General features: G+C 33.9%; 1 protein-coding gene across 3 annotated transcripts in view; it reads left to right on the top strand.

The window, feature by feature from the left end:
• The window catches only part of CTDSPL2 (CTD small phosphatase like 2), an 86,817-nt gene that overhangs the window by 49,867 nt on the left and 11,004 nt on the right, over nucleotides 1-25,946 (top strand). For 2 of the 3 annotated variants that reach the window (XM_081047932.1, XM_081047933.1), the window contains exons 3-8: nucleotides 5,242-5,380; nucleotides 7,688-7,837; nucleotides 10,541-10,756; nucleotides 14,526-14,604; nucleotides 14,895-15,006; nucleotides 17,111-17,197. In XM_081047932.1, coding sequence (XP_080904058.1) covers nucleotides 5,242-5,380; nucleotides 7,688-7,837; nucleotides 10,541-10,756; nucleotides 14,526-14,604; nucleotides 14,895-15,006; nucleotides 17,111-17,197 — 783 coding nt within the window. The remainder of the gene's footprint in view (nucleotides 1-5,241; nucleotides 5,381-7,687; nucleotides 7,838-10,540; nucleotides 10,757-14,525; nucleotides 14,605-14,894; nucleotides 15,007-17,110; nucleotides 17,198-25,946) is intronic. The other variant, XM_081047934.1, reaches the window with a different exon arrangement.

Raw genomic sequence — 25,946 nt, forward strand, 5'->3', positions numbered from 1 at the left:
TTTAAAGGCATAATCTATTGTTTACTCACTTTTATGTCCATTCTATTTCAGTCTTTATTTCTGAAATGATTTTTTCCTTTTATTTCTAATTATTTTCTTCTGTCTCTTCATTTCTGAGTTTTCTTAATTCTTATGTATGTCTCATCATTTTCTTTCTTGTTTTGCTTTGAAATAGAAGGTTATCATTTTGATCTATTCTCTGTGCATGTTTTTCTGACTTTTTTAGATCTGTAGAGGTCATTTGACTTCTTGTGTCTTTTATTGTAATTTTTATTTGGGATTTGACACGTGTACTTTCTTGTTGCTCATTTTTATGTGAGATTGGTTTTTCTGAATTTTTAGAGTTTTGTGGTCCAAAGTATCTTTTCAATTACGTTTGTTGTGTTTGTGTGGTGTTAAAAAATATAATGGTTGCTTTTTTAGTTTTCCTGTCACATTACCCCTTCCCCATGTTTATCTGGAACTTCTTTTTCTCCTCTCATGTGATTTTCTTAATTCAATTTTGATTCCATTCCCAGCAATTTCCCCCCCGTGTGGAGCCCTACTGTAGAAGGGAGCCGTAGTTGGTCAATTTCAAGAGTTCATAAAAGCTAAACTTGCTCCTGTTTCACTCTCACCATTGACCCCTTTGCTTTTGGATTGGGTAGCAACTTCCTCTCTTCTCATCTGCTGTCATCAAGTTGGCCTTCTATGCTTTCAATTGAATACCTGCCTGTTAACTATTTTGGGCTACTCCTGTTCTCAGATGTGTTGTCACTCATCTTGTTGCATTCTTTGGCTGTCTTCTGCAGTGGTGCATGTGGGCATTCAGGTGTTGTGGCTGTTGGTTTGTCCTCCACTTGGAGTTTGGGGGAGACACCTTATTTCCTGATTTTGTGCTAAATTTGTCCTTGGATTTTTGTTGCCTCTTTAGTTCTCTGTATTTCCTTCGGGATTCAGAGATTTAAGAAAACCACCTTCCCAAGATTTTCCACTTAAAAGAGACAATTTTGAAAAATACAGATTCCAGAGAAGACATTGTAGGATTATTAAATTTATTAAAACAGCATGTATAGTAATGTAGAAATCCTGTTTTTCCTAATTCCTCTTCTAAAAATCATTTCATGTCCAAAAATGTCCCTGAAGTGTGTATAGTTGAATATTTAAGAAAGACTAGGATTGGGTGATGAATTCTCTTTCAGAATTGAATTATCATCAGACATTTGAATACATTATTCTAAAAAATAGGATTTTTATCAGTGCAGAACCTTACTTAACCTTGATCTTAATAGCTTCTGCTTCCTTCTCTTTAGAGATGTAGGCTAAGGTATTTGAATGTATTCTCAATTGCATGATACAGTGTGTTCTGGTACAGTACGAGGTGCCTCCACAATATCAGTTAGCTTGTACACTGTTGGTAATCAGGGGAATAGTGTCAGTGTAATATGGGTGGTACGGTGGTTTATACGTGATTTTTCCTAAATTGGATAGGGGGATCCTAAATAATGGGAGTTGAATTTTATACTTCATAAGGGAAGTTCAGCTGCTACAGAGCCTAAGGCACCCCCAAACCCCACACATAGACTTTTAAATTAAAAATGGTAACCTGCAGTGGGGGTGTCCTCCCAGAGATGTACAGCCTGGCCTAGCAGGGACCTTTCTCATGTGGCAGCTGCATTGTCATAGCAGCCCTATTAAAGCTTTATTTATCAGCTCCCATAAGCCTTTGTTTCTACTTTATAAAAAAAAATACCTTTTATTAAGCTTTGAAGTAGCGTTTGAGCTGCTTCTCGCTGCCTGACTGGGGTGTCCAAGTTATGTCTGGAAGTCCCAGTCATTATTCTTGTTAGTGCTTTGGTTATAGAGTTATAGGGGTATTGACTGATCTGCCCCAATGTTCCCCTCTCTACTTTCCTGGTCCCATTTTTTTTCCTACCATAAACCTTGATATTTTTAGTATTACAGAATGTAAGGTTTTCAGAAATGTATGTAGTTATGTTATACCAGGTGAACTTCCTTAAGAGGATGCTGGAACTCAGTGTAGTTGAGGTTTTGTGGCACTATTTCTATTTTTGAAGGACTTTATAAAGAGACTCCCTATATTTTGCAGTAATGGAGATCCCATATTTGAGATATGAGGCTTCCAGTTCATTTTAAAATACAGGGGAATGCTAAGCAGTAAAAATTAGAGGAATTTTGCTTTGAATCACTGAGGCATTTTGTGCTATATAGTAGTCCCCCCTTATCCACTGGGGATACGTTCCAAGACCCCCAGTGGATGCCTGAAACTGTGGGTAGTGCTGACCTGTACATATACTATGATTTTCCCTATACACACATACCTATGATAAAGTTTAATTTATAAATTAGGCACAGTAAGAGATTAACAACAATAGCTAACAATAAAATAGAACAGTTATAACAATATACTGCAATAAGTTATATGCATGTGGCCTCTCAAAATGTTGTACTGTACTCACCCTTCATGTGATGATGTGAGATAGATAATAAGTGCCTGTGTGATAAGGTGAAGTGAGGTGTATAACACTGGCATTGTGACGTAGCGTTGGGTTTTATAAGGGTTTCTTGAACACAAGCACTGCAATACCAGGACAGTGATACAGTAACTGAGACAGCTACTGAGTGACTAACAGATGGGCCAGTATACAGCATAAATCTCACTTGACATGTTTATTTTCTGTTTTTAAAAACAATATTCAATCTTTAGAAAATGCATAATAGTATGAGGTATGATCAAAAAATACGGTGAATGTTTAAATTAATTTATTACAGTAAAAGATACATTGCTATTAATCTCCCTCAAAATACCTCCCCTTGCTTAGAACACCCTTATCCCGTCGTTCTTGCCACTTTAGTTCTGGAAGTCCTCTTTCTGGAGTGTCTTTAGTTGTACTGTAGTGGCTGCCTCGATGTCCTGAATCGATTCAAAACTTTTACCTTTCACGGTCATTTTGACTTTGGGAAAGAGCCAGAAGTCGCATGGTGCCAGATCTGATTAATAAGGTGGATAAGGATACACCATAATGTTTTTATTTGACAGAAATTGACGTACCAGAAGCGATGCATGATAGTCTTTCTGTTGTGATCACAAAATATGGTGAATGCTGCTGCCAAGTGCCATCCAATCGAAAAGCAGGGATCTTCAATAAGGGAAGCTGCACGTCGAAACTTAGTGACAGTGTGTGAAAAGTTTCAACTTGTTCAGTGCAATCAGTCAGGTGTGAGCTACGGTTGAGAGAATGTGTGTTTTAAAGTGTGCCATAAATCATCATCATGACAACGCTCCGTGTCACACATCGCTTCTGGTATACGGCAATTTCTGTCAAATAAAAACATTACAGTGTTTCTTCATCTACTTTATTCATGGGATCTGGCACTGTGTGACTTCTGGCTCTTCCCCAAAGTCAAAATGATTCAGGACATCGAGGCAGCCACAACAGCGTAACTAAAGACACTTAAGAAAGAGGACTTCCAGAACTGCTTCAGAAAGTGGCAAGAACAATGGGATAAAGAGATTTAAAGCAAGGGGGAGTATTTTGAAGGGAATTAACGATTATGTGTCTTACTATGATAAACGTTTTTTATGTAAACATTCACCGTATTGTTTGGTCACACCTCACATATTATTTGCTGTGGTGTAAAAGCACCAAATATAAAAAAGTAGACAAGTTGTTCCTGTTGAATAAGGATGTTGATTGTATGTGTAAATTATGCATAAAGATTTTAAAATCTAGTCCTTATCCAAAGATTTCAAGTAGTCTCATTAAAACAAGGAATTACCGTGTTTCCCCAAAACTAAGACCTAGCCGGACAATCATCTGTGATGCATCTTTTGGAGGAAAAAATTAATATAAGACTCGGTCATATATTATATAAGACCCGGTCTTATATTTTACTGTAAGACTGGGTCTTATATTAATTTTTGCTCCAACAGACGCATTGGTCAGCTAGGCCTTATTTTCGGGGAAACACGGATAGCCCAGTATTACAGTAAATGTAAGAAAATTTCTCGTGTGGTAGATGACTCTAGAAGTTTTACAGTGAGAAAAATAGATGGAGAAAAATCAGCTAATTGCTTAGAGTATATACTCTCAGTCAATAATACTATAAAAACAGTATAAACTGGTCATATGTGGGTTTGCCCCATATAAGGAAATGAACTGAGAGCTTTGTTAAGAGTAGCCTCCTTAGTGTTAATTTAGACCTTTAAAGAATTGAGGTTGACATTGGGGGGTGTGGCAGTGGCAGGCCCTATAATTTTTTGTCATTTTTGGTAATATGTGATATGCCAGCAAATTCCAGTAAGGTTTTCTTCCCCTCAGTGCTCATGGAGCGACCTCTGTTCTGTCAGGCAATTCTAGGAATAAGGGGAAATTGCTGAAAATTCAGAGCACGTTGTATAATCAGTTATTTCAATAGCATGGAAATTGAATGGATCTTGGGGAAAGAATCTGAATTGCATTAATAACTACTCTTAATGACACTCAGTTTTTCCTGTATTTTCTACCAATGTTAGATATTAATTCAGTTTGTTTCTCCTGGATTTGAAAAACGGGAATATCATACTGCATTAATTTCGTGGGTTTTTTTTAGATATAATTGATGTATATTAAGTATATAATGTAATGATTGATATTTGTATGTATTGCGATGTGATCACCACAATAAGTCTAGTTAACATCAACCAACATACATAGTTCCAGAGTTTTTTTCCCTTGTTTTGAGAACGTTAAAGATTTACTTTCCGCAACTTTCAAATATGCGATACAGTATTATTAACTATACTCACCATGCCGTACATTACATCTTCATGACTTATTATTTTATTACTTGAGTTTTGTACCTTCACCCAATTCTCCCACCTCTGGCAACCACCACCAATCTGTTCTCTGTTTTGTTTGTTTAATTTTTAGATTTCACATACAAGTTAGATCATACAGTATTTGTCTTTGACTTACTTCACTTAGTATAATGTAGTATAATGCCCTCAAAGTCCATCCATGTTGTCACAAATGGCAAGATGTCATTCTTTTCTTATGGCTGCATATATATATATATGTGTATATATACACCATATTTTCTTTATCCATTCATCAATCAGTGGACCCTTAGATTGTTTCCACATGTTGGCTGTTGTAAATGATGCTGCAATGGGATGCATATCAAATTTTATTATTTTAAAAGTGTAACCTATAAGGTAGAAAGACTGCTCAATGCATGTTTTTCCTTTTATATCTTAAGGAAGAGAGAGAAAATCCTTCGAAACGGAGTAGAATTGAACGCGATATAGATAATAATCTGATCACATCAACACCAAGAGCAGGAGAAAAACCTAACAAACAGATATCTCGAGTAAGGCGGAAAAGTCAAGTAAATGGAGGTTTGTTAATATTTAGATACTGTTTTATTAGGTATAAGCAGAGATCTCACCTGATATGTTTCTTTTCTGTTTTTAAAAATCTACTTTGAACAATTTCTGCCTTGTTTTTGTAATCTTTGTAGTAAATATTAATAGTATGAAGTGAAATAAAAATTTACCTTAATATAAATCTACCTTTTCGAATTAAAATGACAAAGGCAGAACAACTAGCTTTATACTATTTACCATGAACGTGTAACTGGATCAACATTTTTGGCTTTTGATGAACTCATTTCTTAAAATAATAATAGCTGTGACTTAATTTGTACATGTACAAATTTGAAGTATGTACTTAATATGTACAAAGAATTTGTTTCTGGATCATAGAATTTCAAGGCTCAGAGAGGGCTTAGATCATTCAGGCCACTTGTTCTCAACCAGGAGTGGTTTTGTCCCCCAGGGGACATTTGTCAATGCCTGGAGACCTTTTTGGTTGTCACAATCTGTCAGGGTTGCTACTCATATCTCGCAGTAGAGGTCAGGGATGCTGCTAAACGTCCTCCAACGCACAGGCCATCTTCCCACAACAAAGAATTATCCAGCCCAGAAGTCAGTAGTGTTGCTGTTGATAAACCCTGTTCAGGTCAATATCATATGGCTGAGAAGCTCCTCAAAGTTAAAAAGAAGGAGAAAACAAGAACAAGCAGAGAAAGCTATACAGAACAACACTTAACAACATGGCATATTGCCTTTTAACCAATGCTATTATAAACATGACAGCAATAAAAATTTCTTACCTGTTCCCCCTCAATGCAGTGTTGTATCACTTATCGTTAGAATTCACCATTAGGGAGAAAAGGGATACAGGAACAAGTTATTAAAAGACCTATAGCAAAGAAGGAAAGAAATGAGGTAGATGCCGAGTAACATTGTAAATGGTTAAGGATGATTACTCAAAACATTTGTTTAAATTTATTTTTATTTTATATTTTCCAAAAACCCATGAAAAATTTTTATTCACTAGAAATTAAAAAACAACAACTGGTTATTCTTCCTAACCACTTTGAAATGGTGCCTCAATATCCATAAGTAATTTTTGATACTGCTATCCATAGTCTTATGCTTCAAGAAAGCTATGTTCCATTTATTTCATTAGAAATAGATTGGAGGTTAGGTTTTATGAAGTAGGCAGCATCCCGAAATGTAAATAAAGACAAAATTTTGTGTTTTCGATATTGTCACTAGCTTGCTCTAGTTACAAAGAATTTATTTCATTCTGTTACCCTGTGTTGATTAGAAGCCCTTCAGTCTGTAATTCTAGATGTAAATCTATACTTGACCCTTTAACAACGCCGGGCCCTGACCCCTTGCACAGTCCAAAAATCCACACATAACTTTGACTCCCCCAAAACTTCAGTTGTCCTTTGGTGTCTGCGGGGATTGGTTTCCGACCCCTGTGGATATACCAAAATCCACAGATGCTCAGGTCCCTTATACAAAATGGCTTACATAGAACAGTGCCCTCTGCTTCTGTGCATCCCAGCCACGGATCAAAAGTACTATTTTCTTTTTTGTTCTTTCTCCCTTCTTCCATCCTCCCCCCCCATACTCTGGTTTAAGCGTTGTTTCTCAGTATAGTTGTGTAGGACACAGCTCCCTGGCCCATGCTGGTATTATTAGCCTTGTGCGCCACCAGTCATCACCTGGCCACTCACAGCAGCTCATGGCAGCCCAAGGTAGCACACAGCAGCTCGCGGCAGCCCACACCAACCTCTGGTTGTTCCTCTGGTTCACAGCAGCCCAGCTCCAGGGAAAGCCATTGTTCACAATCTTAACTGTAGAGAGCGCAGGCTCACTGGACCATGTGGGACTCCAACTGGCGACCTTGGCATTAGGAGTAGGGTGCTCCAACTACCTGAACCACCGGGCCAGACCGAAAGTACTATTTTCAATATAACAACATATACTGATGACTCCGTGGATGAGAAACCTAGGGATACAGAGGGCTGACTGTATTTATTGGGGGGGAAAAAATCCATGTTTAATCGATGCAGTTCAAACTCGTGTTGTTCAAGGGTCAACTGTACTTTGAAAAACTCAGTGAATTTTAGTGTTTATAAAGCGTTAAGTAAATTTGTTATAAAGATCATTTGATTTACCAGTGATTTACCTCAAGATTTTATTAAATAATAAGCTTTCCTAATATTAATGTTAGTTTTCATGAAGTATTTTGTGGGGGAAAGTTATTTTTACAATGAATGATTTAGAACACATTTCTGAAAGTCATGTTTTTTAGATTACAGCTTTGTTCTTCTATTTCTTTCTTAGAAGCTGGTAGTTATGAAATGACAAATCAACATGTAAAACAAAATGGAAAATTAGAAGATAATCCTTCCTCTGGCAGTCCTCCAAGGACTACATTGTTGGGGACCATATTTTCTCCTGTCTTCAACTTTTTTTCACCAGCAAATAAAAATGGTGAGTGTAAACCATTAAACATGATTTGGGTTTAAAAAATTAATGGTTTTCCTGGGATTTTTAAATATTTATTTGATTTTAGTGGCATAGTTTGTCAGCATCTTATGTTTGTTTTTAGCCTCATTAAAACACATGGCTTCTGAAAGGCTCTTTTTTTTTTTTTTTTTTTTTTTTTTAGTGAATGAAATAAATATAGGACATGTTTAATTTTATTGAAGTGAATGACCTCTGCTTTCACACTCTGAAAAGCTTGATGATAAACTTGCGGATGGCGGGAAGTTATTTTTTCTGTGTTGGGATGACTTTGTAATCCTTAAGAATGTGTAAAGGAGAGACTCCAGAAGCATTTTCAGTATTCTAGATCAATAAAGTGAATATGTTGAACATTTTAAGTGAGCTGAAACTAGGTCATTTTTTTGTGACACAGTTGATTTTTATTATCATTGCTTGATTTTTTTTTCCCCCTTATCCGCCATGTAGCTTCAGTTTAGACAAATAGTAAAACTACACTAATTCAAATAAATTGAAGGTTTTTATTATCTAACTTAGCCTTTGCAAAAGAATCAAAATAGGCTTATTTACCAATGTATTTTTAAAAAAGATTTAGCTATTATCTTTTCTGATGATTAATATATAATTTCATACATGCTAATTTAGTCTGTAGACTATTCGAGGGCAAGAGATCATGTCTTTATTTTTGCATCTACCAAGTTGTTTGATATAGTGTTGGGCACATGGAAAATAGCCATTAAATACTTGTTGCCTAGTTATTTAAATTCTAATTGGAATTGTGTTTCTGGATAATGATGTAATTTTTAAGAGGCAGAATGGTGCACTGTAAAATTAAGATGTTCCAAGGCAAAAATAGTGCATATTAGCACATTAATTTGTAATGGAAACAAAACAAAAAAATAAAACTACCTTTAACTTTGGTTAACCCGGTACATCCTAGACATATTTGACCGAGAACCCTATTCTGTGGAACATCTTACAGAACTAGTGTTTCAGAGAACATCTTTGGAAATAAATGCTAGTGTAATAGAAAAAGAATGGGCTTTGAAGTTAAACTTGCTTTAAAATCCAGCCCTGCCATGTTACGTTGGACCAGTTCTTTTAAGTTCTTGAGTCTCTTAATCTGTGAAAGAGGATATACCTAAATGTGAGGGGTGATTTGAAGATTTCAGCTCATTCAACGAATATTGAGCATCTACTGTATTTCAGCCATTGGAGATTCACAGATGGTTAACACATGGTCCCTGCTCTCAAGAAGTCTCCTTTTTGGGTGGGGCGAGGGAGATGTGAGTAAGGGGGATTAAATATATGGTGATGGAAGAACTGACTCTGGGTGGTGAACACACAATGGGATTTATAGATGATGTAATACAGAATTGTACACCTGAAATTATGTAATTTCATTAACAATTGTCATCCCAATAAATAAATTTTTTTTAAAAAGTCTCCTTTTTACAGGAGGGAGAGGTATATGTAAATAAGTAAAATAAATTTTTATCATGAAAAGAGGGTTTTGGGGGGAAGAGGTTAAATTTAAAGCAATGAGGGAGAAGAAATATTCTGTGAGGAGGTTGAAAGTATTAGAGGTTGGTTTTGCTGTTGAAAATGACTTTTGGAGGATTCCGTAAAGAAATGGAAAAAGATGGGGTCATTCCATAGTGGAAGAAGAATTGGGCAACAGTGTCATCTAGGTGATGGCTGAGTATAATGAGGAAACTAACTTCAATCAATCTTTATTAAGATGGAATCTTGTTGAGATATTGTCCTTGTTTCTCCGAATAAAAAGAGAGAGAATAGTATATATAAATAGTGTCTAGACACAGTAGGCATTTAATAAATGATATTTGCTGTAAAGAGGTTCTATAGTCAACAATACTGTATTACATGCTTCAAAGTTGCTAAGAGAATAGATCTTAAATGTTCTAACCACAAAAAAAGAAATATAATTATGTTGTGGGATAGAGATGTTAGCTAATGCTAGGTTGGTAATCATATTGCCCTATATAAATGTATTAAATCAACAGGTACACCTGAAACTTACACAATGTTAAATGTCAGTTATAGCTCAATAAAAAAATTTAAAAGTTCTAAATTATTACTTGTTTGACTATAAATGGGTGTTTTTAAACTATTTGAACACTTTTAAAGCTTTGTTCACAAATATTACTCTAGCTAATTCCTCTGGTTTTATTCCTTTAGTATTTATTCCTCTAGTCTTATTCCGGTAGCTTATTCCTCTAGTCTTTATTCCTCATTGTTTGAAATGTCTAGAAGAGAATCACTAAACAATGGTGTCTTTCCACAGGTTTGTTTCTGTTGTATTTAGTTTTTTGAAATATTTGATTTTTTATTTTTATTAAAATACATTTGACATAACATTGTGTAAATTTAAGGTATACATGTATTTGATGCATTTATATGTTGTAATATATTCATTATAGCTGTAGTTAGCATTGCTATCATGTTGCATGATTATTCTGTCTTTATTGGTTGGAACAATTAAGTTCTAGTCTCTTAGCAAGTTTGATGATTATAATAAATCTTGTCTGTATTCACTAAACTGTTCAATAGATCTTTAAAGCTTATTTACTAATTGTTGTAAATTTGTACCCTTAAACAACATCTGTTTTATCCTCCCACCCCTATGAGTTTTTAAATGATGATTGTGAGTATACCAAACCATGGTTTCAGGAACATCAGGATCCGATTCCCCAGGACAGGCTGTGGAAGCTGAAGAAATAGTAAAACAACTTGATATGGAACAGGTGGATGAGATCACTACCAGTACTACTACGTCAACTAATGGAGCAGCTTACTCAAATCAAGCAGTTCAAGTGAGGCCATCAATAAATAATGGTTTAGAAGAAGCAGAAGAAACAGTGAACCGTGATATCCCACCCCTTACAGGTGAAGAAAATTCCTTTTCTTAACGCTTTTCACGAATAATTTTTTAAAATACAGTATTTCATATTTTTTCTTAAATAGGCAGATTAAATGCATACGTTTTTCTTCCTTAAAGTTAAGAAAATTAAAATTGAAAATGAAACTTTCTCCCCCAAATCTAGTCATTTTGAAATTGAAATTTTAAAAAAGATTGTTCTATTAATCACTTTACAGTTTAATTATTTGTATCAGTCATACTACTTGAGATATTTAACACAACTGCAAAATATGTGCTCATGGTTATGAACATACTTATAATTACACCAGTCTTAGACCCTTAGTTCTGAAGCTTCTACGTAGAGGTAGTCTCATACCTTCATCTTTGTTTCATACGTAGATGACATCCCCCCAAAAGAAGCTTCTGTTCCTGGATCTCTCCCTATACTCAGACTTTGCAGCCTAATTCTGGATCCTATACAGTCCTAATGTAATTCTTGGATTCCTGAGCCATTTGTTAGAGAAATGTAGAACCTCATGAGATCATAATTTATTACCTCTGAGAGGTTATGGTAGATAGACATCCAAGGCTAAAAGATGAAATTGTGTTCCATCATGCTTAAAAGCAGAAACAAATTGAGGATGGCCATCTTTTCCCTGAGGGAGAAGATCTTAGACTTTTATTTTTTATTTTTTTTAATTCCTTGTGTGCCAGGTATTTGAGAGAGACTAGTTAAGAAGTATAGTTTGATAGTTTGGTATAAAGAAGTAGAATGATATTCTTTTGAATATAATGGGCAAATTAAGAAAGAAAATCATTGAAATAGCAGAAAACAATTAAAGAAAAATTATAAAATTATGAAACTTCTATGAACTTCAACCCAGTAATACCAACATAAAGAGAAAAGCAGGATGATAGAATATTCAAATTTGTCAAACTATTAATGCCCATAATGTTCAATTATAATGTTATAATTTAAGAATAATACTGAATCTAACAAGCTAATCAGCATAGATTATACACATAGTTCATTCTTGGGTGGATAAGACTTCAAATGAACCTACTGTTGATTTATTTTATGCTAATTTCTATACCCAGTGTTATAGGCTATTGAATGGTAAAGTCCAAGGCTTTGGGCTTCATGTTTGATGTTTATTGTGTATTTTTGTGCTGCATATAAACCTTTGTATTTATTTTTTCTGACAACTACTGTGTTTCCCTGAAAATAAGACATAGCCGGACAATCAGCTCTAATGTGTCTTTTGGAGCAAAAATTAATATAAGACCCGGTCTTAAATAAGATCAGGTCTTACAGTAAAATAAGTGTTATGTTATGTAATGTTATGTTATGTTATGTTATATTAATTTTTGCTCCAAAAGATGCATTAGAGCTGATTATCCGGCTAGGTCTTATTTTTGGGGAAATGGTGTGAAGATGGAGAACTTCTATAACCTTAGTTGTTTCTAGAGGGGAAAGTAAGATTTACTCCAGTCGTCTCATTCACTTATTTAATCCCATAACATTTGTTGAACACCTGTTTTTTGTGATGGGCACTGTTTATAAAAGATAAGTAAGATACGCTCCTTGACCCTGAAGAGTACACAATCTTACTGATGAGCAAAGTAGACACAAAAATTACTATATAGTGTGCTGAGCATTATTAAAAATAAATGAGCAATGGAATATTATTCAGCCATAAAAAAGAATTAAAATTTGCCATTTGTGAGAACATGGATGGACCTAGAGGATATTATGCTAAGTGAAATAAGTCAGGAGGACAAATACCATATGATCTCACTTATATGTGGAATCTAATAAACAAAGTGAACGAATAAACAAAATAAAACCAAATTCATATACGGAGAACAAATTGGTGGTCGTCAGAAGCAGGAAGTATAGAAATTAAGGAATGGGTGAAAAAGAAAGGGATTAAGAAGTACAAATTGCAGGTTATTAAAATAGGCGGATGTGAAGTACAGCATAAGGAATATAGTCAAAAACATTGTAATAACTGTATGGTGTCAGATGGGGTTTAGACGTATTGGGATGACTACTTTGTAAGGTATATAAATGTCTAATCACTGTGTTGTATACCTGAAACAAATATAATATTGTATGTCAATTGTAATTGAAAAATAAATTTAAAAAACAATAAATGAGGAAATTGATGAGGTGGCACATTGCAGTTACTCTGGGAGGATCATGAGAGGATAGAAGTAAATTTTTGCTGATCTTAAAAGATGAGTATAAGCGACAAAATTATTACTTTTCCCTAACTTCAAGAACGTAGCAAAAGAGAACAAGAAGAAAGGAGAGTGGCTCTACCATTTAGTTAGCTATGTGACTTTGGACAGTTTAAGTTCTCTGAAACAGTTTTCTTACCTTTTAAATGGTAATAATAATTCAGGGTTTTGAAGGTTAGAGAGATGAAATATGATAAAGGCTTAGCATGAAGGTACTCAAATATTCCTTTCTCCCTTTCTCTGAGGTTAATAGGAATTTGAAACAGAAGTGGTTGGAAGATAATATTTTTTTCATTATCCTCTTGTGGTAATGAACTGTTTAGTTGGCATACAGTTATTACAAAAACTACAGCAATTTTTATTGAGTTCTACCGTCTTAGTCCTTCCGGGCTGCTATCATATAACAAAATTTATTTCTCACAGTTCAGGAGTCTGGGAAACCTAAGTCAAAGTGTCACTGGTGTCAGTGTCTGGTGAGGGCCCGCTTCCTGGGTCACAGACAGCTTGCTATCTTCTCACTGTGTCCTCACATGGCAGAAGCTATGAGCTCTCTGATGAGTATTAATCCCCTTCATGAGGGCTCCATCCGCATGACCTAATGACCTCATGACCATCAAAGGCTCCACCTTCAAATACCGTCATATTTGAAGGATTAGGTTTCAATGTGTGAAATTTGGGGGGACATAAAGACTCAGTCTCTAGCATCCGCCTAAAATTTTTTTTTCTGAGACATTGCCTGTTTAGCTTGTAAGTTATCTTTGTCCTCTCCTTGAATTTAAATTGTAATTATTATCTTAGAAAATTCCCAGCATAGTTTCTAAAGCTCTATCAATTGATACATTTTATTTCAAACAGAACGGATTATATATGTGTCATGAATATAGAATTGCTTCTTAATTATTTTAAGTTGGTTATAAGTTAGAACTAAAATAATTGGGTCTTCTAAAGCAACGATTTCTCTGCAGAGCATCATTTCTTAACTATTTAAGATCATGGATAGCCTTGTGATTTCTAGAAAAATGTACCCACAGCATTTTTTTTATAAGTCTTCAAGGGGTTCATGGACCTCTTAAAGACTATTCATGGATCTCAGGTTAAAAAATAGCTTTGGGTCTATTGTCAGCACATATGCATCGACTGCCTGTAAGTACAAGGCACTTTGTGAAGTATTACTGTTATAAGAGCACCATGGAAGTTTTACAGTTATATATATAAACACCATCCAGTTAGAAATTGAATTCTTGTGGAGTGTACTTTTGTAGTAATAAGTAGTAAATTTTCTCATAGCTGTTAGGACTTTGAGTTCTGCTAGCCATGATATGTATAGCTTGCCATTTTGTCTGTAATGGTAAGGTTTTCCTTTGGATCTGGAGTTAGAGCTGTGTGTTAATAAATTTGCTTTTAAATACTGTTTTGAAGTTATTCCTGTCTTATCTTTAACCTAAAACACACAGGGCTTCAGGAAGAGCTTGTATAAAAGCAGTAAAACGCATACTTCATGGAAACATTAAGTGACTAAAAGTAATATTTTGTTTTTCACTTTATAAATAGCACCAGTAACTCCAGATAGTGGTTATTCATCAGCCCATGCAGAGGCCACCTATGAAGAAGACTGGGAAGTATTTGACCCGTGAGTTTTTTATTTTTGTTTTCTTTCACTTTTGGAGCAGAATGAAAGTACATGTGTAGAGGGATAGCTAAATATATTGCAAAGAGCATGTGACCTATATTAATACTTTTACTGAGTTACTAAAATAGTAATTTGTATATTTTCAGTTTTATTTATGTTTCACATGCTTGGTTTACTAGAATAAGTGTGCATTTTTTAACTAAAGATTTAAAGATGGGCTGAATTTAGTAATATGTCTCACATTTACAAAAAGTAAAAATGTTCAAATTTTCTTAAAATTTGATTTATAGCTATTATTTCATCAAACATGTTCCACCACTGACAGAAGAACAGCTAAATAGGAAACCTGCTCTTCCATTGAAAACTAGAAGCACACCGGAATTCTCACTAGTTTTAGACCTGGTAAGTATATTATTTGTAGACGTAGGAAAAATAAAGGAGTTAAATTCCTTTTGTAAAATACTAGCCCCAAATACCTGAAAGAATACAAGTACATGAATAGTCTTACCCATTTACTATAAACATGTCTTAGGTGTTCTGAAATGTTTTTATATTAAGCACAGCCCTAATGCTAGGGTCCCCAACTTGGTTAGTTATAGGTACCCTTTGAAAATAAATTAGGCTTTTTATTTTTGTATTGAAATTAATTCTTTCCCCCATATTCCTGAAACCCTTGTGATTTTGTTTTTTAAATCTCCCAGTAAGTTCTAATTTCATTTCATGCCTAGATTTCACCTATTTGGGGGTCACGATTATGTTTCCTTGATATAATCTGGGCCTCAATGTATTAACTTTGTGCAAGACCATAATCCTTTTCCTATTCTTATTTTTGTGTATTATCTGATGACTATTAATAGACTCTCAAAAGCATGATCTCTTAATGCTGGCTAATAAAACCTTTAATATGCTTTCTTGGTATGATTTAAAAATTTGTATTTTAGGGTACCAAAAGAGCTTTGAAAACTAAATATCTTTTACATAATCTTGGAAAACATTTTATTATTTAGCCTCTGTTGCTGGTACCCTGTAACTGGAGATGTGGTTTAATTCTCATAAAAAATTTTTCTTCAGGAAAAGTATATTATTTTAAACCTTAGCGTGCATTAGCATGCATTCTTCTGTTTTGAGTTCAATACCTTATAGCCTTGGCCTAAGCAGAGATATCAGAGAAGTATCCAGATGTGGTAAATATTTAAGGTATTTATTAGAAGATAAGTAGAAGGAAAATAATTTTGAAATTAATTATGAGTAGTTTAGATTTGATGTATGTGTTAGTGGAGAAACTGAAAAAGATTTGGCTAGATTTTTATGTTGGGAGTTGATTTGGGAGGTTTGGCCATATAATTTTTAATACATTGTGAAGACAAGTAGAGAAGGAACGATAAGAATTGGCTGTTATTTTATAGAAGTGGATAAAGCAGAATGTTCAAAATTTAGATAGGTTATATATGAAGAAGTAGTAGAATTAGCTATTCAGATGTAGGAAAGAATATATATTTTTCAAGAATCTAAGAGAATTCCTTGAAATGTGTAGTCTGATATGCTATTATTAAAAGAAAATGGGGCACATCTAGAGTATTTTTTGCTCTTTGCCTCCCCAGAGTTTAACTTTAGGTTAAAAGAAACACTCCAGCTAAGTGATTAAGACGTGAAATCACAAGGTGTGAACATTTGTGTTTCATTTTAATTCATCTTAAACACAGAAACACAGAAAAATTTGAGGGATTGTTATTAGCAGCTTTATTATTTTTTTTAAAGCATTGTCAATATAAATGGAAGCCCTTTTTTTTAATCATTCAGGATTTGAAAGATATAAATGCTTGCACCTATCTTTGAATCATCCTCACCTTAATCTTTTAATGAGAAATCAGGATTTGATAATCAAAGATGACAAGTCTTCACTGACTGCTAATTTAGTTAAATGTTTGTGTCTGAAATATTCAACAGATACTAAAACATCCAGTTTTTAAAATGAAATTCTTTATAAAAAGCTTTAAGGATAAGGAGCTATATAAATAGAATATATGTATTTTTAAAATAATTAGATTTTGAACTTCCATTTGCTAATTGTAAAAAAAAAAAAAAAAGCACTGGATATGTGGTTTACTTAACAGAAAGTTAGCAACTACAGAACTCAGCAGTGATTCTCAAAGTTGAGCATGCATCAGAATCACCTGAAGGGCTTGTTAAAACACAGTGCTGGCTCCTCTCTTCATCCTCCACTGAGTTTCTGAATTACTGGAAGTGGACCTGGAAAGTTTGCATTTCTAACTTGTTCCCAGGTGATGGATGATGCTGCTTGCTGGTCCAGGGACCACACCAGAGAACCAGTGACTTAGAAAATTCTGTCCAAATTGCCACACACAGTAATATATGATAAATGTAAAAGTCTATATATGAATGGGTGCTTGAATAAATGTTTTTGGTGGTCATGAATACATAAAATTATCACTTGAAATTTCTTCTATTATCTTGGTTCATTCAATTATGTGTTTTTTATTTTAAGGATGAAACACTAGTACACTGTAGTCTAAATGAGCTGGAAGATGCAGCACTTACTTTTCCAGTCCTTTTCCAAGATGTCATTTATCAGGTAATTAAAAAAAAAAATTTAACTTCATTTTTGGCCTGTTAGTTAACATTCTGAACTAAGAAATGTTTTATAATTTTTTGTGTGTGGAGTTTAATGTGTTTTTTAAATGGATTTCATGAATGTTTTAATTAATGACTTATTAACACCAAGTAGCATCATGCTAAATAATTACATAAAACAACATTAGTTTGTTACAAAAAGATGTGAACTTTTTTTATCCAGTGATATCTGCTAGTTTTATAATCTGTTTGCCAGCAGGTGGAGGCAGGAGCACTGACATCATAGATCCCTGAGAAAAACTTGCCAGGTTAATACCTGGTGTGTTTTTTCCCCTCTGAAATCCAATCAATACAAAGAAAACTCATTCCTTGTTGGTCATTTTTGTTTCCTTTTGTAGTAATATGGTCTGTAGATTCCAGTTTGGTTGATCTACTTTATATTAATCACAGAATTCCAGGATACTCTTCTAGTTATTGCTTTGCTTTAAAAATTTGGGTATAAACATTTCTCCTTCATCTGTGTTGATAGACAGGTAACAGTGCAAAATACAGATATTTACATTTCACTGTGAATTATAGTTTATGTGTGTTGGCCATAGTTTTTACTTTATGTGTAAGATTTTCTTACCATAAAATTTGAATTATTATATGTGAATACACTTTGAAAGTTGGAAGGAATGTGGCTTTCTGTGGTGGCAGTTGTTATTTAATTAGTATAACCTTCATAGATACCAGTTGTTGAAGAATTGGGAAAGGTCAAACGTTTGTCAAGAGGAAGCCAACCCAAGGATTAACTAAATAAAGCCACAGAATATTTACCATGAGGGGGATGAAAAGGTGTTCATGGTTGTTTACATGCTCTTAGGCAGTTAGAATTTGGGTATTGTTTTCTTGGCACATGATAGTTACTATTTCTTAGGAATCAAAAAAAATCTCAAAATTAGGAAGTTTGTTGTTCAGAGTCTACTTTACCTACTTGCAACGAGTTACAAAAGGATTTATTTTAGCAGTTATTGTCGGTTCTAGTTTCCTCTAGATAGGTGTTGTAGGTGTGTTGATAAATGAATACTATATTCATTTCCCTTTTATGTAAACTGGTTTTAATTCTGATGTATAATCAGAGGATGAGCCAAATATACATAAAAATAAGGGATTTAAAGGTTTTTGTATTCTTTTTTAACAATATTATTCGGTTTAAGGTAAATCTTCTCCTTAATAAGATGTTTTCTGCCAAATAGGTTGTTGTTTAGAGCACTTCAAAGACAGGAGTCCTGTGGCAAATAAATATAGAATAGCAAGCGGTATCTTAGTTCTGTCTTTTTAGCTTGATAACCTTGTTTTTTCCAAAATTGCAGTTAAAAACAATGGCTTTCAGGCTTTGAATTTGGAAAGGAAAGCTGTTATTTGAAAAATAATTATTTTGAGATGACTTCTTACACTTTCAGATTTATTTCTTGCAGATGGTTTTGGTCTGTTTATTTAGTTATTAATAGTGAAATAAGAAACTTAGTTGAAGAGTTTCATTCTTCACCTTCATGAGCATTTCTCTTCAGTGTGACCATAAAATTGAATTTTTTCATACTGCTTCTACCATTTCTGCTTCAGTTCTCTTCTGTATCAAGTTCTTATTATTTTCATGTGCATTTGAATAGTTGTCTTATTTTGAATAAAAGGCTTCTAGCAGTGCATGTGACTAGATACTTATAAAAATCATTTATGTACTACATCTATCTCTGTGGAATTCAAAGAACTCTTTTTTCTTACATATTCTGAGGTATACTTTCTGAAACTGAAAAATAAATGATCTAGCCTAAATTAGGAGCAATGAAAAGGAAGTTTGACTCTTACTAGTTATAGAGATGATTACATTTTAATTATTATGATTTAGTTACTACTATATCATGTACAGAGTTTAGTTCCTCTTCAGTAAATTTTTGAGGCTGTCCATAGTTAATATTGGGTACATTCCCTTGGATTTCTTGTTTTGGCATGGCTATTCTGTCTGCTTTTTTAAAATAACTGAAGAAATCTTGGGTTAGGGTTCCTCCAGTTTTCAGACCAGCAAGCTCCCTTTAAACAGGGAATGATGTCTTTTAAACTTTCAGTGGTGTTGTCTCCATCTACTGGCAAAGAAGAAATATACACAAGGGTCTGAGATGATCTAAGAGATTTTGGAGAAACCACATTATTAGGTAAGATGTAACTTACATATTTAACCACTACAACATAATGTGGCCCACTTAAAGGTAGAAACCTGTAAAATACTGTATATACTCTTTCTTAAAAATAAATTATTGGGGTGAAATTCACAACATAAAATTAACTATGTGAACAGTTCATGGCATTTATTTACTCTTGAATATCGTGTTCCATGGCATTTATGTATATACTCTTAAAAATAAAAAGGATATTTTTAAGATAGGATCAAAATTTTTCATCTGAATCAAAGCCAGATAGTGTCCTCTTGGGACTTATTTTACTTTTGCTTTCTTTTTTGGTAAGTTCATTATGGTTGACCTATATCTAGTTTTAATTCTGCTTGTTATTTCTCTTCCTTTTAAACAGTGTAAAGTGTAAATTGTGTTACATATGTTTTAATAATCGTCTATACCAGGTTGGCAAACTTTTTCTTATAAAGGGCCATCTGTTAATATTTTAGGTTTTGCAGTCTCTGTTACAACTGCTTTTTCTGCCATTGTAGCATGAAAATAGTCATAGACAGTACATGATTGAATAAGTATTGCTGTGTACCAATAAAACTTTATGTACAAAATTAAGTGGCAATTTGCATGTGGTCCACAGGCTGTAGTTCTCTGGTCCTTGGTCTAATAATTATGAGAGTATATACAGTAAATTTACATATTCAAATTCTTTCTAAGAGGAAATAAGTAATCAAATGTTCATCAAAATTCTTATTAATATACAGAGAAATTTAAAATTAGATCCACTCTAATTTGGTTGTGGGCTCTCATAGTTTTCTTAGATGAGAGTTTGAGGGAAATTTAAGGTGGCCATTACTCATATTTAAAGATTGCCTGACTTCATGATTTATACTCTTGATTAATAAGTAGGACTCAGCGTAGTTAATGCGAGTCTTAGAATTTACGAGCAGGTAGATTATTCAAGACTCAATTTAGTACCTTGAGTGTATTTGCATTCCATTTCTAGGGGATTAGAAAAATACCTAAAAAATCCAACTCAAAATTGGATGTATGTTACTACTGACACTATATGAATAGACAGATTGTAGTTTGTGTGTATGGAGGAAAAAGTAATTGGAAAGAAGAACTGAGTTTTCAAAGTGTGGGTATGGCACTCACAAAGGTAAAGTGTTTTGATTTTTGTTTGAATAGATCTTCCCTCCCCCTTAAATTGGTATTTTTCCCATAAATTGATTTATAGTTAGTTACTGGGAAAATGTCTTTATTCGTAGAATGTTATAAGTGCATTTGATATCTGGAAAAACAAGTGCATAATCAGTTGTCATGCACGTGTTTAATCTTTGTATTTAGCGTAAATTGACGCATTATCAGGAAATCCATCTCGTGGTGTTACTCGGTTAAGAGGTCTCCACTGTATTTAGTTTCTGTTCCTGCAGATCCACCAATTCAAGACTCTAGGTCATCTCACTCCCTCTTCCATCCAGAAGATGACTTCTATCCACAAGCAGGACTGAATCAAAAGACAGATTTTTCACTTAGCTCTTGAGCTGAACAACCTCCTCAATGACCTTCCTCTGTCTCCATCAAGAACTGGAGCTCAGTTTTTTGAAGATGTAATAGAGCTACTCAGCCCAAACGTGGCTAATTGAAGACAAAAAGAAGATGCCTCATATGTTTCACCACAGTGCAGCCAAACGTAACTGTGTTGTCCAACTCCTCATTCTGTAAAGTATGGCAGGGGCATCTGATTTTTGACTCTGTTCACCTTTAAGACTTTAGCCAGTCAGTGGCTTTCTGAAGATCAGTAAAATCAACAAGCTTTGGGTCAGCTGTCCAGAAATCAGATTGTGGTAAGCACTCAAGGAGAGATAGGATCCTGTAGGGAGCTACTTGCTAAAGGATGCTTTGCTTTACTAGTAGAGGTTGCTTTTATGGGAAAAGTTGGGGGGAAAACTGGGTGGGAAACCCATGTTTAGCAAAGCTCAGCCTCTCTTCCCAGTTATTATAGTTTGATTATTTTCTTGGAAATCCACAGCCTAGGATAACTTTCTTAAGGATCTCAAATATTTTATACAACAGAACAAGAGAATTAGAGGGTCAGTGGCTTCTTATCTCCTCTACAGTCTTTCCTAGAAAAGGCAGCATTTTTGCTTCATGAAGAAAAAAGCAGTCATTTAAATGGAGAGTTTTATATTAAATTCCTAATCAAGTTTTTCTTTCTCTCAGGCTCTGGCTTAAATTGATAATTAACCAAGAGGCATTTTATTTTGACCTTCATAAAGCATAATTTTGTACAAAAGTAGTATGTATATTTGTGTCGTAAATAAAACATTTGAGGTTGTGGACACTTAGTATTGAGGAGTGCTATTTCAGTTGGTCAGGGAACAATATTTTGACAATTGTGGGTTAATATTAAAAATAATTTTAAAGTAACTTTCCTATCCTTATTAGTAAGTATAGTCAGTCATTGGCATTCATTTTTCATCATTATTTTTAGGTTACAAAAGGAACGATATAGCTGAAACCTATAATTGTTTACTTCTCAAAGACGAGAAAATGTATTTCATGGGGAATTCTTTGCATTCTTTGTAAATGTATCTTAAAATTAGAAGCAGTTTATTGAAAGTACATGGAAAGTTCTTGTTCAACACCTGACAACGTTCTGCAAATTTAGGAAAGGTGACACTTGGTTACTAAGCATGTTAAATTGGAGATTTCAGAGCTTTTATAGGGAATATTTGTGTTTCACTAAAAAGGCCTTTTAAAATTTAATATAAACACATCAATAGTTTGTTTATATACACAAGTATATGTGTACATTTCAATTTAAAATAATACATAAGTGGCTAATTTTTACTTGAAAATTATTCTTCATTGCTACTCTTAATATACCATTTATATGAATACATTAAGCTTCACTTTATCCCACTTGGACTGTGTAAGACAATTATTTTTTAAATTTATTTCTACTTAATACAGTGTAAAGTTATGCGGAAGCTTTTAGTTTGGAGATTTTTGTTTTTTATTGGTTCTAAGATGCTTTAGTATTTATCTATTCATTCCCAGATTGATGCACCTACAGAGATGACTGTAAAAATCACCCAATAGGCTATGAAGTTGAGGCCTCCGAGGGCCTACCTGAGCAACCCTCTTTCTATGGAGAAGGGTGGGGGTTTTGTGTCTATGCTCTGGTATTGGTGTTAAGAAAATGTTATGTACAATTGTTGAGCTATCAACTAATGCAGTTCATTATTACTGTCCCTTTTCTACTGTCCCATAGTTTGAGGCCATGGGACTTGCTCTTTGAGTTAAAGGTTGCCCAGTTCTGCCCCATAGAATCATACTCGTTCCATACTCATGTTCCCCTTTTAACTGTCATATTTCCCTTATAATTGATTAGTTTTAAATAATACACTGGATAGTAATAATAGCTATATGTAGGCTCAATGTGCCTGGCGCTGTTCTAGGTACTTAAATGTGTTAATTTATTTAAACCTCACAACCTTATGAGGTAGGTGCTGTTATACCCATTTTAAACTGAGGTGTACGGAAGGGTTAAAAAATTGGCAGAGTCGCCTGTACACCTATGGTATCTACTAATGGTAAAAATTTTCAGTTATTTGTAGCATCTCATTCTTCGCATTCCCCAGTGTTGTTAGTTTTCTACTGCTTTAAATTCTTACTGCTGATAAAGTAGATCACATTCACCAATCATTTTTTTTTAATTTAAAGATGCCATTCTCTAAGTGAGTGAGTCCCACTGAATTTACCAGTTTTCTTTCCTACAAGAGTATAGCAAATAAGTTCAAAGGATATCATGGGAAAATGATTAAAGATGTTTATTTTTTAATGTATTATGGTTATATTATCTGCTTAAAACCATTTAGAAATATTTTTCCAAAACAGATTTCACACGTGAGAAATTCTTTTTCTTAATCTCTTGCCCACAAATTGAAACGGCTTATCTTTGGGGCAAGATAAGCCCCAAATGGGAATGGGAAAGAGCCCCATTCTCTCTTTCTCTCTCTCTCTCTCTCTCTCTCTCTCTCTCTCTCTCTCTCTTCGCCCCCCTCCCCTTCTTTCATCATGCTGTTAATCTGATAATGGATAAAGGTTTGGTAAGCTAGCAGTCAGAACACTCAGTGTACATAATTTGACATTATGTGCTTAGGCATGAATTTGAATTTAGATAAGACTATCACAAAATATAATGAATTTATAACTGGATTGCTATTTTAATTACTACTTTTATTAAACCTAGTCCTGTTAACCATTTATGGCCTATTAGGACTATCTAAATACACAATTGTCAAACATTCTCATTGTCTCAATACCAAAGTATGGGCTGTCAGGTATTGTTCATATCAAGTAGTGTTAATGTACTGTTAATGTAATATTTTCTGTTACATATTTATCACTCTTCTATATAAAATTTAAATTTTGGTAAAATCAGTCCATAATGGATGATACAAGATTAGTCCCATTATCACTATTTAGCAGATATTATTCTAATAGGTTTTATTTAAAAGTTTTGCATAATGAACATATGTTCATAAATCCCTATCTTTGGGTATTAGTCAACCTTATTTAAGACATTTCTTTGTGTATTGTATAATTCTTATAGCATTATGCGTTATTTTTAAAACTATTGACTTTTCAAAATACATTTGGTTTAGTGATAGATTAAAACTATTTGTAGTGAAGACAGAACAATTGCTGTATATTTGGAGGAACATATGTATACAATACTAAAATGAAACTTTTGGCCTAATCTTATTACATTTGGGAGACTATGTAGTTTTGAAGAGTTGTATGTTTGAAGAAGGATGGTTGGTGAAATATTAAGTAGAGAAAGAATGTAAAAAATAGGGAGTTGGCAGCTCAGAGCAGGAATCTTTAATATATCACCCAAATGACTTAGACCCTGTGGGCCCTATGTCTCTATTTCTGTTTTTCTTTGAGATTTTGCCTTTGCAGCACATGGCAGAACCCCTTGTGGTCCCAACCCCAACCCACTTCACTGATACTATGTACCTTTGTCACTAACCACCTCGGTTTCTGCTTAGTTTTTTAATACTGAAACACTTTTCTGTTCAAAAGGTGACTCTGTTCTGAGGGTAGGAACTTTTATAATCAACAATTAATGCCATTCTCATGGTAAGGAAACACTCTAGCAACATATTCTTCCATTTTCAGTGCCACCTTTCATCCCCAGTACACAAGCACATTTTTAAAGTAATGTCAAATTTAAGATGTATTTTATATTTAAATATAGTCAAATGCATAATGAAGTCGACGTATTCTGAAATTCACTGTATGAGAAGTTGGAAAATGAAATCTTTGTACAGCATTCCACTTTTATACTTGAATAATATTGTTTAAATAGAAGTATTCCTTTACAATGGAAGTATGTGAGTGTTCAGAGGAAACATTCCAAATTACTGAGGCTCTGCTTCTCTTCGTTTACAGTATGGAGCAAATGATAACAGGGATATTGAAAACAAATGAAAACGTTTATACATATGCAAAAGTGAAATTTTTTTTATTATTAAAGGCATGTAAGTGATAAACCTTAGCCACAAACAAAAGGCTCTGATAGTTCATGGTTTATCATCCTCCTTAAGATCAGGTAATTGAAAAAACTATTGGCAGAATTGACGGTTTGTTTTCTTTTTTCTTAACCATAACAAACCTATTTTGACAAGACCCATAGTTAATAGAAAATGATTTTGCCAGCAAAGGTAGTAATATATCTAAAATCTATTAGGTTACATGGATTACCAAACAAGTAAGGTGTGGTTTTCAACCCAGGCCACAAACTACCAAATGTTTTAGGATGAAAGTATTAAAATTAATTAGCAACTCTAAATTTTTTGTACCTCATCCTTAAAGAGAGTGATTGGATACTGAGGATTTTGTTGTTTTTATTTGCTAGGGGAAGGGATAGGTGTCTTACTTTGTTTTTGACTAGTCAAGAAATTGAGATAAAATGTCTAATAGAACTAAAAACAAGTATACTTTTACCATTCTAGCGTGTAGTTGGGGTTAGAGTGATATTATTAGCGTATTAATAATTGTTTGAAATTTGTCTTCCATAAGTAATCAGTTCTTAAGGAAATTCAATAGTTGTCCTTGTGAAGTCATGTAGGGTTGCCTCTCTATTTTGTCTATATTGCTTAACTTCAGGCAGTTCTATTTCACAACAGATTTTTATCAAGTACTTACTATATACTTGGCATCATCTTATGCCTTTTGGGCTTTGGAAATTACAAAGATTGATAGTACATAGTCCCTACCTCCAAGAATCCTTTGCATGATTTCTCTGTTCTGTCCTAAAACATTCCTAGAACTAAATTTTTATCATGAGGGCATTTTTATGTGGATGTGCACTGATGACAGTTAAACTCCATGAGGCCTAGATTTTGAATTTCTTGCCATCACAGATTTTTGTAATCTGGGTCTAGTGAATCTGATACATAGGTGTTCTGTAGATACTTATTGTTCATGGTAATTGAGGTTGATAATCACCTTTAAATGGAGTGCAAAATTTTTAAAAATTTCATCACAAAATGAATATAATTCAAAGGA

The sequence above is a fragment of the Rhinolophus hipposideros genome (assembly GCF_964194185.1).
Source record: "Rhinolophus hipposideros genome assembly, chromosome: 5".
Lineage (NCBI taxonomy): Eukaryota > Metazoa > Chordata > Mammalia > Chiroptera > Rhinolophidae > Rhinolophus > Rhinolophus hipposideros.